General features: G+C 42.9%; 9 protein-coding genes across 9 annotated transcripts; 5 read left to right on the top strand and 4 right to left on the bottom strand.

Annotated features, from left to right (window-relative positions):
• Positions 1–375: 375 nt before the first annotated feature.
• BDF20DRAFT_1004641 (sulfate transporter family-domain-containing protein) lies at positions 376–3593 on the bottom strand. Its single transcript, XM_053074669.1, has 5 exons — positions 3358–3593; positions 3181–3287; positions 3028–3098; positions 2158–2914; positions 376–2082 (listed from the first exon to the last, which is right to left on the bottom strand). Exons 1-5 carry the CDS (start codon positions 3553–3555, stop codon positions 471–473), a joined length of 2745 nt encoding a protein of 914 aa, XP_052931347.1. The 5' UTR covers positions 3556–3593; the 3' UTR covers positions 376–470.
• A 1026-nt stretch (positions 3594–4619) lies between these two features.
• Positions 4620–6074, top strand: BDF20DRAFT_917381 (uncharacterized protein; the record flags this gene model as incomplete). The annotated part of the gene is made up of 1 exon (XM_053084561.1): positions 4620–6074. One exon carries the CDS (start codon positions 4620–4622, stop codon positions 6072–6074), a length of 1455 nt encoding a protein of 484 aa, XP_052931348.1.
• On the bottom strand, positions 5770–7246 carry BDF20DRAFT_899198 (uncharacterized protein). Its single transcript, XM_053082657.1, has one exon. It carries the CDS (start codon positions 6827–6829, stop codon positions 6194–6196), a length of 636 nt encoding a protein of 211 aa, XP_052931349.1. The 5' UTR covers positions 6830–7246; the 3' UTR covers positions 5770–6193.
• On the bottom strand, positions 7247–8144 carry BDF20DRAFT_899200 (uncharacterized protein). The gene is made up of 3 exons (XM_053082658.1): positions 8044–8144; positions 7764–7946; positions 7247–7685 (listed from the first exon to the last, which is right to left on the bottom strand). Exons 1-3 carry the CDS (start codon positions 8120–8122, stop codon positions 7345–7347), a joined length of 603 nt encoding a protein of 200 aa, XP_052931350.1. The 5' UTR covers positions 8123–8144; the 3' UTR covers positions 7247–7344.
• Positions 8145–8156: 12 nt separating this feature from the next.
• Positions 8157–9474, bottom strand: BDF20DRAFT_212438 (uncharacterized protein). The gene is made up of 2 exons (XM_053074933.1): positions 9460–9474; positions 8157–9390 (listed from the first exon to the last, which is right to left on the bottom strand). Exon 2 carries the CDS (start codon positions 9249–9251, stop codon positions 8202–8204), a length of 1050 nt encoding a protein of 349 aa, XP_052931351.1. The 5' UTR covers positions 9252–9390; positions 9460–9474; the 3' UTR covers positions 8157–8201.
• A 1230-nt stretch (positions 9475–10704) lies between these two features.
• Positions 10705–11439, top strand: BDF20DRAFT_839991 (uncharacterized protein; the record flags this gene model as incomplete). The annotated part of the gene is made up of 3 exons (XM_053079336.1): positions 10705–10842; positions 10956–11187; positions 11228–11439. The coding sequence occupies 3 exons, from the start codon at positions 10705–10707 to the stop codon at positions 11437–11439; spliced, it is 582 nt and encodes a 193-aa protein (XP_052931352.1).
• Positions 11440–11601: 162 nt separating this feature from the next.
• BDF20DRAFT_839992 (uncharacterized protein) lies at positions 11602–14190 on the top strand (the record flags this gene model as incomplete). The annotated part of the gene is made up of 7 exons (XM_053079337.1): positions 11602–11694; positions 12012–12090; positions 12219–12302; positions 12396–12946; positions 13045–13416; positions 13497–14051; positions 14140–14190. The coding sequence occupies 7 exons, from the start codon at positions 11602–11604 to the stop codon at positions 14188–14190; spliced, it is 1785 nt and encodes a 594-aa protein (XP_052931353.1).
• A 315-nt stretch (positions 14191–14505) lies between these two features.
• On the top strand, positions 14506–15872 carry BDF20DRAFT_899217 (lactoylglutathione lyase). Its single transcript, XM_053082659.1, has 5 exons — positions 14506–14722; positions 14809–14943; positions 15014–15270; positions 15416–15645; positions 15725–15872. Exons 1-4 carry the CDS (start codon positions 14622–14624, stop codon positions 15421–15423), a joined length of 501 nt encoding a protein of 166 aa, XP_052931354.1. The 5' UTR covers positions 14506–14621; the 3' UTR covers positions 15424–15645; positions 15725–15872.
• BDF20DRAFT_899227 (uncharacterized protein) lies at positions 15869–16835 on the top strand. Its single transcript, XM_053082660.1, has one exon. The coding sequence runs from the start codon at positions 15946–15948 to the stop codon at positions 16540–16542; it is 597 nt and encodes a 198-aa protein (XP_052931355.1). The 5' UTR covers positions 15869–15945; the 3' UTR covers positions 16543–16835.
• Positions 16836–17155: the final 320 nt, after the last annotated feature.

Genomic DNA, 17155 nt, shown 5'->3' on the forward strand with positions numbered 1-17155 from the left:
TTTTCAGCTGTCTGATCGATGTCCACATGCCAAATGTCAATGAATATCAGTATCATTTAGCAAACGGCATGTTCAGATGATTCACTCATATCTCTATGCAACTAAACGATCAGGATCATGCATTCTGGAAAAGAATTATTTTTTTTTCTCCTTTTGAGTAACTGGAAAGCAGACCTCACATAAGGAAGCCCGCTAACATGACAGAAATAAAAATATATATACTGACACTGCTCATTATAGGTTTGAAAAAGATGGTGTAGAATAGCAAGAGTGACGTTAGACACAGCGTTTTGCTTCTATTATAGGATAAATGGTACGGACATCAATTACAAGTGGCGGGAGTCATTTTAAAGTACAATTTCTTTTTTTTCTACGAGCGCTTTTATTACAATATATAATAAGTAAACTATAGTTGACATAAATAGAAAGAGATAAAATAAAAAATGGTAAAGCTGGGTAGACAGAAAAAGCTAATCAACTCTAACCGTGATGGAGGAAGGGTTATTGTCGTCGTCTCCTTGTTGAGCTTTCTTTCTTCTTTTGCAAACAGACTGAATAGCCGAATCTAAATCCCAATGAAAAGCTGGATAACTATCTACTGGCAACGAAGCGAGTGGATAACCATGAGAGACAGCAGAACACCTGGATAGAGCGTCTGCCTCGTCAAACGGTGGCTGATGATAGTAATCGTCCATCATCATTATTCCCATGGGGTCACGCACGCTTTGTATAGAGGCTTGAACGTAGTCGACGGGTCGTCGCGCTTTGTTGAACCTATTTTGACCCTTGTTGAGTTGCTTTCTATTCTTATCCTTGTTCTTTCTTTGTTTTTGTTGTTGTAAATAACCATCCTCCAATTCAATGACATACGCATCGTCACTACTATTCATGCTGCTAGCCTCCTTCTCCTCAAGAGAGGGGTCGTTAGGATCCACCTGCTCTGCTGGCAACTTGTCTTGTATCGTGTCTTCTTCTTCCATCGACGGTAGTGTGCCAAAACCAGCATCAATCAACAGTTGCCGCACGTGAGCATTGGCCAGTTGACAAAAATGCCATTCCATTCGCGTATTTCTGTCCGTATACTGCTCAAGAGCATATCGGATGGCACAAAGTGTATGCACACCTGTTGCGTCCAGCCGATCGACCGCGGCAAAATCAAACACAACGGCTTCAAGACATGGCTTCGAAGCATGTTGGATGGCCTCCTTTGGAGAAAGGTTTCGTTGGCTATTCCAATTTGCATTTTCCCAATCTTCTTTATGCTTCTTGCTTGTCGTCGTCTTCTCCTCTTCTCCTCCTCTGGGTCGTTTCGAACGATCGTCATTGCCGGCTCGCGTGTGCGAGGTAATCATTTCCATAATACGCTCCATGATATAGTTGGCATTAGGATAGAGAATCGCATGATGGATACGAATCACGACGACACCCGGTGGCCAAGGGTCGAGATACGCCAAGAAATGTGGATCGGAATCTTCGACGTAGATAAAGGTGGCTTTGTTATGATCATCACTCTCTTTATCATCTCTTCTGACGGCTGGATGAACAAAGGGTTCATGCCGCCCTGATGGGAAGGGCTCGCTGAATGAAAGCGAATGGCCGTGCTGCTTTGTTGTCGTGGTTGCTGTTGTGGTCGTGATCCTACTCGCATACGATGGCGATAAAGAAGCAGAGAGAGGATGGTTACTGTGGGAGGACGATAATACTCTGACGCGACCCAAAGTGGATACCTTGGGCCTTGCCAACCGTAGCAACATCAATAAAAGAGACAATGCCACAGACACATAGATAGCGGTCTCTACATCTCTAAAGCAAGTAATGACAACGGCTGTGACAAAGATGAGAAACTCAAGGATGCTCGATCGCCAAAGAGCTTTCAAAAAGGTCCTACCGGACACCAAGTCAATCACTGCATGGATGACCACAGCGGCCAAACAAGCATCCGGAATATAGTAGAACGCAGGCGTGAGAGCATAGAGAGCCAGTACCACCACAGCTCCTGAAAAGACACCCGCCATGGGTGTTTTGGCACCTGATCTTGACATCACCGCCGTGCGACTAAATGCACCTGTAGCAGGATACGCACTTTTTTAAAATAAACAAAAGAATGCATGTTAATTGTCTACTTTACCCCCCTTCTCTACGTAGGATGAAACTTACCCAAAGAAAGAGCCGATCAAGTTACTGATCCCAATCGCTAATATTTCTTGATTTGGATCAATCATATAATTACTCATACGACCAAAAGATTTGGCTACGGACACATGCTCCAAGATCAATATCAAAATGATGGAAGGCAAGACATCACTTGCTTCTTTTAAAACCGTCAAGTTTAAACTGGGTACACCCATGGCGTCAAAACCAGCAGGCACGGTTTGAATGATGGAAATGTACGGCTTCAACGATTGTTCTTGTTGTTGCCCTCGTGGATGATGATGAATGATAAAGGAGATGAGGGTACCGACAATAACGACCAGTCCACTACGCATGATACCAAAATAGAACAGCATTTGCTTGAATGGCGGGTGTCGTTGAGCTAAGCGAGCTCCGCCCCATTTGATCATGTATAACACCACGAGCGCGGTCAGTCCAAAAGCGGCGTCCAACTGTGTGTTTTTAAGGTATTTGAAGAGCTCATAGACAATGAGATAAGGGGATTGATGTGTGTCGACTTGTTTGAGGCCCAACACTTTAGGCCATTGCCCTAATGAGATGGTGATGGCAGAGCCGGTCATGTAACCCGCGATGGCAGGTTCAGAGATAAAGTCGACGAGGATACCGAGACGGAAGAGGCCGACCAGTAGGGTGATGATGCCTGCAAAGAGCGAAAGACACACCGCCACTTCAGGACCTGTAATATCGGGATGCGTTTCTGTTATTTTGGAGACGGCTTGCCCAACCAAGAGGGATACGACCGCTACCACAAGACATGATGAAAACAAAATAATGTGCACAACATGTCAGTCTATTCATCTCTATGAAAGGGTAGTAAAAAAAAATAGAAACCAAAAAAAAAACCAGCTAGCTTACTTATGGGGCCTATGCTTATATCTTTTGACGTGCCGAAAAAGCAATACAATGTCACTCCTACAAAAGAAGTACTTTAGGTTTGTTAAGTTTTCTGTGTTGCTTTCGTTCGCCCCTTCACTCCATTCCCGAAAGGGTTTGCCTCATTTGACTCACTATAAACCATATTGAGGACCTAAACCAGCTATTTTTGCGTAGGCAATGCCTTGAGGGACGATGAGCATACCAACAGTAATACCTGCAATGACATCTTGTAATAGCCACTAACATTCGCAGAGAGGATGAGTTATTTTTTTTTTCTGATAGGTAAAGATCAATTCTCCTTCAACTTACGCGTAAATTGTATCGGTGAATCCATTGTAAGATGGGAAATAAAGCCAAAATATATGTTTTCAATAGAGATGGAGAGTCATGGAGCAAACAGATGAGTCGTTCTTTAAATGTGCGTACTGTGTAATCGAGCAGGATGCGATTTGATGATGTTGTTGTTGTTGGTGCTGTTGCCACATTTTTCGTCAATACCTTGTGCATTCTATTTCAATAAACTTTTTTTTTTTTTCAAGTTCACCAGAAAGCTTTGTTTTTTTATACAGATAGATAAGGGTGTTTACAAATTCTAAAAAAAAATAAAAGAGAGAGAGACCGTAGTTCACAAAGACTAGCAGAATATCAAGTCTAGAAAAATGCTCGACGTTCTGTTATAGATTGATCTTTTGAAAGGGATGAAATTATCAATTTTAGGAGGAAAAAACTTTGAAGAAATGAAATAGGAAAGAAAGTGATGTTGACAAAAAGAAAATGAAGAAAAAGTAGCAATGGGTTGAGTAATGCTGTTTTAAATAGTACATTGAGTCTTGGCTTTATCTTTTGGCTTCTACGCTAAGGATGGCTATAACAAAAAAAAAAAAAAAAAGGAGTACAGAAGATGAGCTTAGCTAATAGCGAGAAAGAAAAAATGACGTTCAGTTTCCATTTGTCAACAAGAACTTTATGCCCATTGATTGTCCATGATCCAAACGCGTGGAAAGTGCTGGCACAAACCTAGAAAAACATATGGCATCACAGGCAGATATACTGCAAGGAAAGGACAAAATTAAGTCTAAAAGGCAAAGTACAAGATTTAATATATTTGCATCATACCCTTGATATACATTTATACTTTCTTGTTACTATTGTCAATGCGATTGGAAGCCTTTTCTTAAAGTCTAATGTGACTAAATTACTATCGAAAAATCGGATGATTAGAGGGAGGGATATCCATTTCTAATGCACGAGTAGGGCAAACTCTTTTTTGTGGTAAAAAAAGCAGTGGCTGTTGTTGAGAGATCAAAAAAGACCTATCCCCTCTTTATTGAGAAAAAGAAGAATATACCGTAGTATAATCACTGAGTGTAAGATACGCTTATGTGTTAGATCCATTGATTCAATCAAAACCAGCTTGTTGTTTACCCAACTTTTATTGGCTGTGCCTGCCTTTTTCTTTTTTTACCATCTTCTCCGTCTCCAAATTTGCAGAAAAAAATAAAATTTAAACTCAACGTAGCTTATGTGTATCCTTCTCAGTTAAGGTAAAAAGGGTTCAATTCACGGGTGGAATGGACTCTGTCAAAAGTGATGAGTATACCGACGACGATGACTATACTGATTACTGTAGTGAGGATGACTACGAACCCATAGACATTAGCCATTGCGGAGACAACACACAACCTGAAGGCTGGGCGTCCCTTAGAGATCCCAACTTTTATGTAAAGGCCAATGGACTGGGATCAGGAAGTCTGCATCGTCAAGGGACGCATTATAAGCCTGTTCCTGAAGAAGTTATATTAGCGCAACGCTTGAATAAACCTATGCCTGGACAACCGCAACAAGCACAGCCAGAGCTACAACAAAAGAAGAAAAAGAAGAAAAGAAAGAAACCAAGAGTGAAAGTGACAACTTCTATAAAGAACCCTTTGACACTAGAACAGTCGAATTGGGCAAACCATTCTTTAGCCACCGTACCCTTTTGGGAAACACCAGTACCCCAAACGAGTCATAGCAGCACCCCTACTCTCTATGATGCTGGTGCTGATACAGAGGAGAGTGGACAGGCAGACACACGTAGGCTGGCATCGCTTACTGCCACACCCTCGACAGGTTGGTCAACAGAGAAGCTCTCCTCAGAGGCATTCTGGTTGACGAAACCGGCTGCTCAGATAGCCCATCTACGTACGACATCAGCACCTGCTGCAGCAGCAGCAGCACCTACGGCAACGCCTTCTGTCACACCGCCACGGTCCAACCAGCATACCCTCCCTCGCACTCTCATCGATCACCCTCCATGTAGTGTAGGCACTCAGACATGTTTCTGTCCGCCACGAACTTTAACTACCCATTCCCTGCCCGTGATTCATATACCACCCGCAGAGCTTGATTTGTTGACTTTCTTTGAAGCACAGTCCAGCCCCTCTGCGTCCAGCATTGCCACCCATGCCACTCTTTCTACTGTTACCCGTACTCATCCTACCGCCGCCATCCTCTCCGGTGCGACTCGTACTGCTGCTAGAGTCGACCCACGAGCAGCAGGCAACGTGGTACCCGTACTGACCCTCATGGACCATGGATCACCCTCTCGTACACCCGCACCTACGTACTCCTTCTCTGCTTCATTCAATTCCTTGCTCGATGACCCATTGGACATGCCGCCTGGTGTAAAGAGTAGGGAAGCAGGCCTACAGCCACCACTCACGCCTTTGCCCTCCTCCACAGCGCAGGCGCCGCCGCCGCTGCCGCCACCAGCGCCACTGAAGCAGCAGCAGCAGCAGCAGCAGCAGGAGGCGATCCCAGGGAGGGCACAGAATCGAGTCCTGCTGCGTGTCAAGTTTGAACTAGGAGCAGGTGTCACTGCCTTACTGGACATTGAGGAGGATTCTGATCCGTGGGCCTTGGCCAATCAATTGGCTTCCCAGTATCATTTGGATATAGCGGACCATGTCAAGAAAAATATAGCGGCTACCGTAGCCCGATTAAAATGTCAAAAGCTGGCTGAACTAGCGGCCATGTCAGCCTAGGTGAAGAACACCCCCCCCATTCATGATTACATTTTAGCATTTTGAAAAAAAAAACAAAAAACAAAAACAAAAACAAACAGACTCCCCCCACCCCCAAAACATCCAACCAACCATGACATTTATAATTTATTAGCTAATCCATAAACATAAATACCGTCTTGCTCATCCGAGGTTATTAGGTTCATTTCTGGGATTTCGTTTAAATTAAAGACCAAACTCACGATCCTCGCTCCTCGTCTGTAATGATGGAGGAGGAGATGAGCGAATTTATCGGTATGATCAGGTAACAAGAATAAAACAATGACGGTCCACGGGGTAGGATGCACAATGGACGGTAAATTCAGCAGATCGCCTTCGATAAAGCATATTCTATCTGTTTCAAGGTCTTCCAAAGAGGCAGAGGACAGCGAGGGCAGGACTTTCTTGGCCAATGTTTTGGAGGTGTGTACCAAGGCAGTGTCGGATTCAATGCCCACGGCTTTGGCTGCGTTCATCTCGGCCACAGCAGCGGTCACAAAACGGCCATCGCCTGATCCAAGATCGATGACCCAGTCATGGGGGCCGACATGGGCCATACGCAAGGCCTTTAAGACACGTTTAGCAGAGGTTGGACAAAAGGGAGCGAGGGTGGTATCGATATCGTCTAGATAAGCTGGAAAAGGATCCTCTACACTGTCATCGTGGATCTGATGATCGGCATCTTGAAAAATCTGCAGAAAGTTGCTTTGACTGTGATGAGCTGGTGAATGCGTCATGTCTCGGTGGTAGGATGTGATAGAGTATGGATGAGAAGAATGTAGTAGTAGTAATAGTCGTAGTAGTAGTAGTAGTAGTAGTAATGAAGAATGAGCTTTGAAAGCCTAAAGATTTAAAATATTTTTTTTCGTTCATTTAAAAATAGTGGGATCGACCGTTTTTTTTTTCCCTTTTTATCTCCACCCCGTTTTAGGCAGAAATTCGATCTTTTTGACAGCTGAGTAGGAAAAGCACACACACACTCTCTCCAGGCGTAATTTAAGCAGGGTTACAGAGTGGTACAAAAGAAAAAGCTAGACCCAAGTTGTCTGACTGTCAAATTAAAAAGGAAGATGTGCTCGGGTCGAACATGAGGATGAGATAGTATGGCTGATTTCTGTTGATATATATATTCATAATAAAAAAAAAAAAAAGGAAATAGTCGTTCTTCTATGTGTTGACATGGAGATGGTCTATAGGAGGATGGGGGGTGGGTATCTATCAGTAAAATAGGGTCTTGTTTTACTGGAGCTGGCTATTGAATAGTGGTGGTGGTGGCGGTGGTGGTATGGGTGACGGGTTCGGCTGATGTCTGTAGGGATGTTTGATTGAGATGGGATAGATAAGAATTCCAACAAATACCAGCTGTGCTGTTGACGAGAGGTCGATAATGCATGGGTATCAAGGCGAACGTAAACAAATTGACAAAGGGCCAAAATTGATACGAGGTCATTAATCCCTTGACATAGCTCTTTTCTAGCTTTTGTTTAATGTCCGCCATGGATCGACCTTCGAGAATGGATATACCCGTCATAAAGATGGCGAGAATCGTAGGTGAAAAAAACACTTGATCGACGCCGACTCTCACCAAAGTCGCTAGAATGGAAGGTGGGGGGAGGGGGGCGTTGTTAGAAACTTTTTTTTTTTTTCCTAAAAAACAAATAAATTCATTACCAGCCCAAGTGTGCCTGATTTGAATCAGACGATGGATGAAACCAAACCAGGTACCAATGACGGGCCCGCCTACCAGAGCACCGTAGACGGTCATTCTCAATGAGCGTTGCACATCATGATTTTCTCTGCCTCTTTTTTCAATGACTTGCTGCGATAGAATGTCTCCTAACGTCATCATACAAGCTAAGGTAAAAAAAAGAAAAAGTCAACATGACCATTCTCAACCCATGGCCAAGATCTGAGCGAGGGTGGGCATCCGATGAGAGAGAGAGTTTCTTACATGACTGTAGAGCAAAAGTGCGAATGGGCTTGTTTATTATATTGTATTGGTATAATTGCAATAGTTTACTCATGGCCATAAAAAAGTATCAGAGAAAAAAAAAAAAAAAAAAGAAAGAAAAAACCAGAGACAGAACTTTCCCCTTTAGAGTACTGGGCTTAATGAGAGTCAGACTGAGATAGAATCCGGATGACTTGATTCAAACCTCTTGCTGTATTTTTCCTACATTTCATTTGCCAATCCAGAGCAGCAGCACGTGCTTTACTGCTCTGTTGCATTTTCATCATCATCATGCGTGAGACCGCGGGCACCCATGATGCATGTTCAGACAGTGTCTCGGACAGATGGAGTGCAGCCAACTGGTCGGACCAATAGAACTGATCAAATTTGAAAGGGAGAATGGCTTGTGGGAGCCCGAGTTCGAGCATGGTAAAGCAAGTACCTATACCACCATGATGCACGGCACCGACGAGGGAGGGGTGTTGTTGAAGCAACGAGGCGTGTGACCCCGTGGACTTTAAGATCTGTAGACGTTCCTGCGTCGATGGCAGGCATTGTTCAAGATAAGTGCGCAACGTGTCGGAGGAAACGATCCAAAGGATGTGCAGATGATCCAAGGTGGTCAAAAGTTCGTCTAATCGAGCTTTGACGTGGGTGACAAAGTCGCTCTGGGTGGGATAGATCAACACGTTGGCTAATGTGTCCATCGAACCGAAATGCACCAAGAGGGTCGGTGAGGAGACGGTGGTGGCTGCTGGTGGCAAAGAGGGTTCCTGATCCACGACGTGGTGCAATGACCAACACCCGCAGACGGGAATGCCGGTTGGACTGTTTTGCCAAAGATCTGGATCGATCGCATACACCAGCTGGGGCGCCTGGGCCAAGTCGGGTAGAAGAGGCAAATGCAGTACGTCTTGTCGAAAGTCTCCTTGATCTTCTAAAAGCAATCGCCACATCCAAGGCTTGATGTGGGTATCCCATAGGTTGTGTTTCCCTTTCCACGCTTGATACTGGGCAGGATAGGCTTCTTGCACCGCTTCTTCAAAGCCGTCAGGCATCGGAAACAGCTCCAACGGAAACAAAGAAACGACGAGAGAGGGGATGTTTAATTTTTCTGCAATGGAAAAGCCTTCCAAGACAAAGGTGGAAAAGACAAGTTGGCTGATGGGGGAGGGTTGCTGCTGACACGCTTCCCATACTCTACGCATTTCTTGCTGTCGGTCGTCAGGATTGATGGCTTGTTCTATGCCATGATATCGAATGGGATACTTGTTCAAGTAAGGCGTGAAGAGAGAGGAGAGAGGGTCAGGTGCTATCAAGGTCAGCTCGTCTTGTGGGTGTGTTTTTCTGTTTTCAACATCAAGGCCTGGTTAGTTTGCAGCTCCTTTCCTTGTCATTGAATGGAGCTTTCATTACTTGTATTGTATCGCCAAGGCCACGAATGGTTGCACATCGCCTCTTGATCCTAGATGCGATGGGCATCCATGACCCGATGGAAGGTCAGTGACAACAAAAAAAAAAAGAAAAAGGCGCGAGTCACAACGGTTTGGCCAATGTTTGCTTTCTTACCTAATGTTAATATGACTAAATGCTTCACTTTTGATGTAAAAAAAAAAGGCCTTTTTTCAGGGAAACACTCTGCCGGTAGCTCAAAGGTGGCTGGTATTCATTACATCAGCTTTCGGTGTCCATGTTTTATTTCAAATTCCGACGCACACAGGAAACCCTTTCCATCCGTGCGGGACAGGTTTTTTTTTTTTTTTCTTTACCAAATGAAGCAAGTCAACGGTCAGGGTCGTCGTGGCAACCCTTATCCAATTATGTCATGCAATGGACGATGACAAAAGAAGCTTTTCTTTCTCCTAGATGCTTCCATTGTGTCATGATGAATCACCCGATCTACAAAGGGTCTGATAACCTATGCAAACCATCCAACGACCCACAGCAGGATGACCATTGGCACCACGTAGCTTGATCGGCTCTGAATGAAAAAAGTCAACTTTATCCAATGACGGATGAAGAACAGTATCGGCCTTGACTTGTTTTCAACGGATGGCATCGCCGTCTTTCTATTTGTGATCAACCACGCGTTGTCATGAGGCATCCCTCCCGTGGTTTTTTTGGGGCGCGGGAAAGAAGAGGCGCGGGTTTGTTTACTAAAGGCTGAATGAAACCATAGATATAAACAAAAAAAGGAGGCGGAGAACGGGGTTGTTATTTCTTGATGATGATGATGATGAAGATGATGATGATGATGATCCACTTGCATCTTTATTGTCCGTTTGATATTTCATACATAGGTCATCTTTGACTGTCCTTTGTTGACAATTATAAACCCGCTCTTTTTTTTAGGTTATCCAACGTCACGATGAAGAGAACAGTGATGGGTCGGTTTATGGTTTTATTTGAAAGAGAGAGCCAAGACAAACCATCTCAAACAAGGATGAACGGAGATGAATGTCATTCTTTTATTTTCTAGAAAAAAGTAGAAACAAGTAGAAAGATGGAACAGAAAAGGGGTCCAATCTATCTTTCATTATGGGTCATCCACATGCATCACGGAATGAAGTGAGTGGCGCAGTAGTCGCCGGTAGCATCCTATAACAAAACATCATTGAGATGGGGGTAGAGAAGGTTGGACTCGGTTAAAAACATCATACGATGCATATAAGTAACCATGTTTCGTTTTTGTTCCACAAGGAATGCAAGATCGTCTTGGCGGAGATCAATAGAGATGAATCACGATGCCATTACGATCGTGGCGATTGTGGCGACGGGTCACCAAGGCATGGGTGTGAGGTACCGATGGTTTTGGGGGGGGGGGTTTTTTCTTTTCTGTGGTCGTTTTTGTGTTTTTGTACAAAAAAAAAGAAGGGTCTATCTCAAAGGCAAACGGTGTTGGGTAAAAAGAGAGGGTTGAGAAGCGGCCCATGTTCTATGAGCTTAAGCAGGCGGGCACAGGAAGGAAACGAATCGAAAAGGTCTTAGATGACTTTCCACTTGAACTTTTTACTGCTGCTGCTGTTGCTGCTGCTACTGCTATTCTTCTTGGGAGGAGGCGCACTGTGTGTACTGCTACTCGTGCTACTGCTACTCGTCCAAAGGGTATCGAGAGGGGGCATCGATGGCTGCATGCACTTCTTGGTGCTGTTACTACTGATACTTTGCTGCTTGGATTGGATAGAAAACATGCTTTTGAGAGAAGCACGTCGTCGCTGGGAGGGTGGCTCTTTTGAAGAAGGCCAAAAGAAAGAACAAAAGACATCCGATGTCTTGATGGCGTCCGGTAACAACAAGAGACGTTGGCAAAAGTCTTCCAACTCCAACTGTCGTTCAAAGTACTTGCGATTCGCTCTTTTCAACAAAGAATGCTGCTTTTTCAAGATGTGCAATTGATAGTCTCTCACGTCATATCTTTTATGTAAGGTGCGTGAAAACTGGATAAAGTCTGAATAGGTGTAGCGTAACTCGAGCGTTTCATTCGTCCAAGTAATGATGTGGATGGGATAATAGGTCACGTCGTCTTGACGTTCGTAAGGTTTCACGATAATCTCCTTGATGCTTTCAGGAGGCGTCAAACTACTCGACTTGGTCAAAGTACACATCATCTTGGAAGAGCTGGGCCGGTTAAAAGTAAGAGTCAAGTGGCGAGTAAGTGTCCTTTTTTGAGAAAAAAAAAAAAAAAAAAAAAAAAAAAGAAATAAAAAGAGTAGCTGCTTTTTTTTATAAAATGACAGGTCTCAAGATTTCCTTTTTTGGAAACCTTTTCTTGGAAAAAAAAAATGGGGGGAGTTTTACGGAAAACACGAAATCCCAACTGATGTGCGCGGGTTTGTGACCTTTAATTCTTGATATGGTAAAAACAAATTGCTTTTCCCAAGATCTACAGCTTTTTTTTTTTTTTTTTTTTTTTCTTCCTGCTTGCTTTCCCGTTTTCTTTTTACTCCTCCATTCACTGAATCATAAAGTCGAGATTCATGTTTAACGGTTTGCAATCGGAACAAGACACTTGGTCTAATTGTGTCAAGATTGTATTGGGTTTATTAGGTAAAACAAAACAAATCCTGTCAAGAAAAAAAAAAAAAAGAAAAAAAAGACCACACATGGGATTGAGTGAGGGTGTATTGAAAGCGTTAGCCTACCTTTTTCTTGTATTGTTGGAAACAACACGATAGAGGATAGCTTGTTAAAAGATGTCGTCCTTCCTAAAAGTGTGCAAATGACGCCAGATTTGGCCAACAAACGCAGTTTGAGTACAGGTAGGCAAAAGAAAGGAGGAAAAGGGCTATCTCTTCTTTTGATCCCCCCCTTCATGTCCAATTAACGATAGCTATGGGGTTTTTCCTTCTTAGACAGTTTATCGAATCCCAATTCACCAGGCGGTAGTGCTGGTGTGGGGGGCTCGTCTCTGCAGAGTATCAAACGTAAACGTAGCTTTAATGAATCAGCTGATCGTAAATTAAAAAGAGTATCTGATAATTTGGTCAACGATATGGCTCGTAATTTGACCGTGGGTGGCAATGGCAATACGCATGCGAATGCCCAAGGTGCGTCCATCAGCATGATGAATCCACAACAACGCAATCCTGTACCTGCTTTACATCAATTATCAGGTGCAGGTGGTGCCATGCCTTCTCATCCTTTACTACAGCCGCCATCCTCATCAGCGGCTTCTTCAAGTATTCCTACCAATTTGGAAGATTGGATGAAGTTACAAGCGCAACGTTTCCGTATGCCTTTAGAAGTGTTTGCTCAGTTATTTGAAAGCAAACAAAAATTACTCCGCATTCAATTGGACCGTTTACAACAACCCAATCAGACCTTTGATCAATTAAATCAAAGCTTGAATATGGTCATTCGATCGGCCAAGGATTTGAGTGGCGATGGTAGTTTACCCTTTGGCGTAAAGTCCCTTGATATTGAAGGAAAAAAAAAAAAAAAAAAAAAAAAAAAAAAACCAAAGAACGACAATGACGTTAACGTTTTATTGTAAATGATTAGAAAATATTTCCAGAATGGGCCTTGTACGAAAACAAGATTAGTAAATTGGCCATTTATGTCCAGTCGATGATTGACATGAATTATTCCATTACACAAACCATACCTCAATCCAATGATTTACTCCATGATATCCAAGAATTGCAAAAGATGATGGAAAACAAAATGTCGCTGTATGGCGATGCGTTAATACAAAACGGTTTGGAATGGAAATCGTTGGGCTTTCCTGTCGACGATGCATTATTAAACGCGAATAAAGAATGGATCTATCATGTCTGTACAGGCCTGTTGGATGCGTTGGATGGAGAATGTAAAAAACTTCAAAACATTGCCAACGATGTAAAGCAAATTGTGAATACGGCAGAAGGAGAAAAGGTAAGAAACTCAGTTCGTTCCTTGCTTTACAGTCCAGTGCGTCTCATCGGTGGACCCCCCCTCCCCACACCCTCTTTTAGTTGATGCAAATGATTTTGAATGGCATGGAATTCATAGCCGATGCTACGACATTGATTGGTTTCTCTACACAAAAGCTCATTTACCAATGCCGCATGTTTTGCACTATTTATTGTCAATGGACTTCAGAAAGTCTGGATCTTGTCTCTCATCCTGCTGCACACAGCCATAGAAAAGTGGAATTCCATTACTTGCAACTCTTGGAAAATGTCACACGTATCCTCTCTTATTTATACAAAATTTCGGTCGAGATTGAAGCGCGGCCTATTCCAGACACGCTTGTGCCTCCTGAAGAGGCCGTCACTTCGGTCGAAAACTTGTCTTCCGCCTTGGTCGAATCCACCGTAAGAGCGGTAGGCCTCATTGAAAAGCAACGCGAGAATCAAGAAGCGCTTTCGAGTAAAGTACAAGTATTACCACAAAAAAATCCACCTATTGGTAACATAATGTCCAGTAAAAAAGTCTATTTTACTTATATGGTCGAAGCACTGTTGACTTTTGTAGATAAAATTGTGGATTTGGCAGGAAGAGAGTGGGCAGATGACCATCGCATTAAGGTAGGTATTTTTTTCTTTCTTAAAGGTCATCGCTTTGATAGTCAAAAGGGCTCACACTCATTTTTATTCTTCCTTTCTTTGCATTTAGACATTGCGTCATTACCTTCATGAACTAGAAAAGTCGGCTGCCCAAGCCTAATTCTTTACAGCCTTTTCCAATGGGGGTTGGACCTATAGTTACTACCCTCTCTTACATCCTATTATCTTTCACTTTATTCATTTTTGGCATCTATAATTCGTCATTCTTTTTTCTTTTTTTTTTGCATTTGAACCTCAATAATATAAACATATCTCATTTTTTCTTTTACGTTATTTGTGAGCGATGTTGCCCTTTTGTTGGGACTGTTACAAAAATTATGCACATCCCCCACCCATTTCTTTCTCCGCTATAAAAAAACACGCAACATTGACGCAAACTTGACTATTTTTTTTTTCCATAAAATTCGATTCCTTTTTTTTTTTTTTTTTTTGACATTAGTTTGTTTAGTCTTCAAGGTAACATCAACCAGAAACATAATGTTGCCAATGCATGTATGCTTATTCAAATGAAATTGGACTTCATTTTTCAGAATGTCTACCGATCCCTCGAAATATGTTTTCAACCACACCATGATTCGCGTCAAAGATGCGGATGCCTCTGTCCAATTTTATACCAATGTCCTTGGCATGAAGTAAAAGTGCTCGCTCATGGGTTCCATGAACCCACAACAGTACATGACATGGAACTTGTGACTGACACACACACACTTTTCTATAGACTCATCACCAAGAAAGACTTTGAATCAAGCAAATTCTCGCTTTATTTCTTGGCGTATGTGGACAAGGTACCCGAAGATGAAGAAGAAAAGAGTGTCATGGCTTTCAGTCTGCCTGGTGTGCTTGAATTGACACAGTACGTATGCAAAAGGACTTGCTCTCTCTCTCTCTATTTATCTCCTCTAACATCCATGATTATTCTACAGTAATTGGGGAACTGAAAATGACGCTGATTTCTCTTATGCCAATGGTAATAAGGAACCTGGTCGTGGTTTTGGTCATATCGCTATTCTCGTCGATGATATTGAAAAGGCATGCGAACGCTTTGAATCTCTCAATGTTAAATTTGTCAAAAAGTTAAAGGATGGCAACATGAAGAATATTGCCTTTATTGCTGATCCTGATGGTTATTGGATTGAGGTAAAACTTTTTCTTTGGCCTAAGCGAAAAAGAGACAATGGTTCTAAAAAAAAAAGAAACGTCGTTTTATAGGTCATTGCCCATCCCAAGACACACGGTTCTGCTCCCGTTTAAAAAAAGGAGACATGTACCTATTCAATGTCATCCATAGACTTCAAAAAATAAAACGTTTTGTCTTTATATCCTACATTCATGATCATGGTGAAGCATGCCATTGTGAAACGGGGACTCGCTTAGTCATCTATTATCCTATGCATGCGTATGCTTTCTCCTGGGAGATAACTCTAATAGTATCGCTTTGTAAAGCCTACATAAGCAATCCTCATTCCGCGTGATCCACGTCATTTCTTTCATTTAAATTTTTTTTCTTTTGCAAAGTATAAGTAATAGTGGAGCAGGCACACATCACAAAAAGTCTCTAAGAAAAAAAAAAAAAAAAAAAAAAAAGATCTTGTACGTTGCTTGAACCAGCAGTTGGACAGACGTTTCCTCTTTACCTATGCCTTTCATTTCATCCTAGGCTTGCTGATGAGGCATTAAAAAATAGCCTCTGTAGGACGATTCTCTTTGATTTGTAAAGAAAAACCCAGGAAAGAAAGACAGATAAGTCTCTGTTATGATTTATACCAATTTAGTGATATCCTATGTTGGTTTTTTTTTTGGTTTTTTTTCCAGTTCCGCTTCCCCCACCCCCGCGCGTCATTGCGTACCTTCCTCGATGGAAAGCGTCATAGGGTCTGTAGGGAATGACGCTTTTTTCAGTTTTCTTGTACTCTATATAAATACGGGCCTCAACTTCATGATTCTATGTGGGATCAAACACACACACTCTACCATGAAGTTTCTTTTGTCCCTTGTCCCTCTAGCTGCCGCTCTACTGATACTGGTGCAGGCTGCTCCTACCACGACGGATGCCACTCGCGGTCACGCTTCGGACACGGTAGGTCCACAGGGCTGTCACGAACGGCCAAAGGGTGAGTATGTTGGGTCGAGCCCGTGTGATGGCCACGAGAAGGATCGACTTTTACCTGCGCCTTCTCTTGAGAAACGACGACCCAAGCACTCGTCCCAAGACAAAGTGACCCCTTCCAAAACAGTCGCTGCGTATGACAATGACGCAACAGACATCATCACCATTACGGCGCATACGATCGACGTGCCTACCGAAGCACCCGACACCAACACCATGTTTATCAAGAACCCTGAACCTACTGAAAAAGCCACTCATATTGTTTTCCACCTGGGCAAGGAGCAGACGACAAAGCCACGAAAGGTCGATGCAAAGAAGAAGAAGCAGCAGCAGAAGCACGACTAAAATGATGAAAAAAGAAGGACGCTATGGCAAAAAAGAGACACTCCCTTACACTACTTGTTCATTTATTGTATACGATGACGTCCATGACGAATAACAATAACTCAGATGAAGATGGGTTTTCTCTGATGGCTTACCCATCTTTCCCCCTTTCTATAACTCAGTACGTCATCTCTTTCCATTTCCTTCTTTCCTTGTCCACATACCCTCCTCCGCACACACACACACACACACACACCCCTTATACCTACATGTAGCTAATAGACAAGGCCCATGCGCTTTCTTTGTCATTCAATCAACGCCTGACCCAATAAACAATGCCTGCAATCATCACTGAATGCCCTAGATATTGAAAGTCCACTTTTGTCATTTGACTACCACTTTATCCGTCCATCTCTTCACGCGCTAGGTTGGTACGGATCGATAAGACGCGTTTCGGTGTTCGTTTTCTTTATTTTTTCTTAATTTAAAAATATAAATCTGTCTTTTGGCTGTCGGGGATAAGCGAGGCAGGCGAAAAATTTACCCGACGCATGAATTATTACCCCAGGTTTTTTTTTCTTTTTTTTTCATTTAACCACTCCACACATATTTCCCCTCGACTCTTTTTGATAAC

The sequence above is a fragment of the Mycotypha africana genome, assembly GCF_025528875.1.
Source record: "Mycotypha africana strain NRRL 2978 chromosome Unknown BDF20scaffold_14, whole genome shotgun sequence".
Lineage (NCBI taxonomy): Eukaryota > Fungi > Mucoromycota > Mucoromycetes > Mucorales > Mycotyphaceae > Mycotypha > Mycotypha africana.

What these genes read in the sequence shown, in the direction of transcription:
- BDF20DRAFT_899217 (XM_053082659.1), top strand. Translation starts at nt 14,622, where the DNA reads ATGTCTACCGATCCCTCGAAATATGTTTTCAACCACACCATGATTCGC. An exon ending in ACCAATGTCCTTGGCATGAA is followed by an intron (nt 14,723 to 14,808) that starts GTAAAAGTGCTC and finishes ACTTTTCTATAG; the next exon opens with ACTCATCACCAAGAAAGACT. An exon ending in GGTGTGCTTGAATTGACACA is followed by an intron (nt 14,944 to 15,013) that starts GTACGTATGCAA and finishes ATTATTCTACAG; the next exon opens with TAATTGGGGAACTGAAAATG.
- BDF20DRAFT_899198 (XM_053082657.1), bottom strand. Translation starts at nt 6,829, where the DNA reads ATGACGCATTCACCAGCTCATCACAGTCAAAGCAACTTTCTGCAGATT.
- BDF20DRAFT_1004641 (XM_053074669.1), bottom strand. Translation starts at nt 3,555, where the DNA reads ATGCACAAGGTATTGACGAAAAATGTGGCAACAGCACCAACAACAACA. An exon ending in TTCACCGATACAATTTACGC is followed by an intron (nt 3,288 to 3,357) that starts GTAAGTTGAAGG and finishes TGCGAATGTTAG; the next exon opens with TGGCTATTACAAGATGTCAT. An exon ending in GGTCCTCAATATGGTTTATA is followed by an intron (nt 3,099 to 3,180) that starts GTGAGTCAAATG and finishes ACAAACCTAAAG; the next exon opens with TACTTCTTTTGTAGGAGTGA.
- BDF20DRAFT_899227 (XM_053082660.1), top strand. Translation starts at nt 15,946, where the DNA reads ATGGAAAGCGTCATAGGGTCTGTAGGGAATGACGCTTTTTTCAGTTTT.
- BDF20DRAFT_899200 (XM_053082658.1), bottom strand. Translation starts at nt 8,122, where the DNA reads ATGGCCATGAGTAAACTATTGCAATTATACCAATACAATATAATAAAC. An exon ending in CACTTTTGCTCTACAGTCAT is followed by an intron (nt 7,947 to 8,043) that starts GTAAGAAACTCT and finishes TTTTTACCTTAG; the next exon opens with CTTGTATGATGACGTTAGGA. An exon ending in AATCAGGCACACTTGGGCTG is followed by an intron (nt 7,686 to 7,763) that starts GTAATGAATTTA and finishes CTTCCATTCTAG; the next exon opens with CGACTTTGGTGAGAGTCGGC.
- BDF20DRAFT_212438 (XM_053074933.1), bottom strand. Translation starts at nt 9,251, where the DNA reads ATGCGTAGAGTATGGGAAGCGTGTCAGCAGCAACCCTCCCCCATCAGC.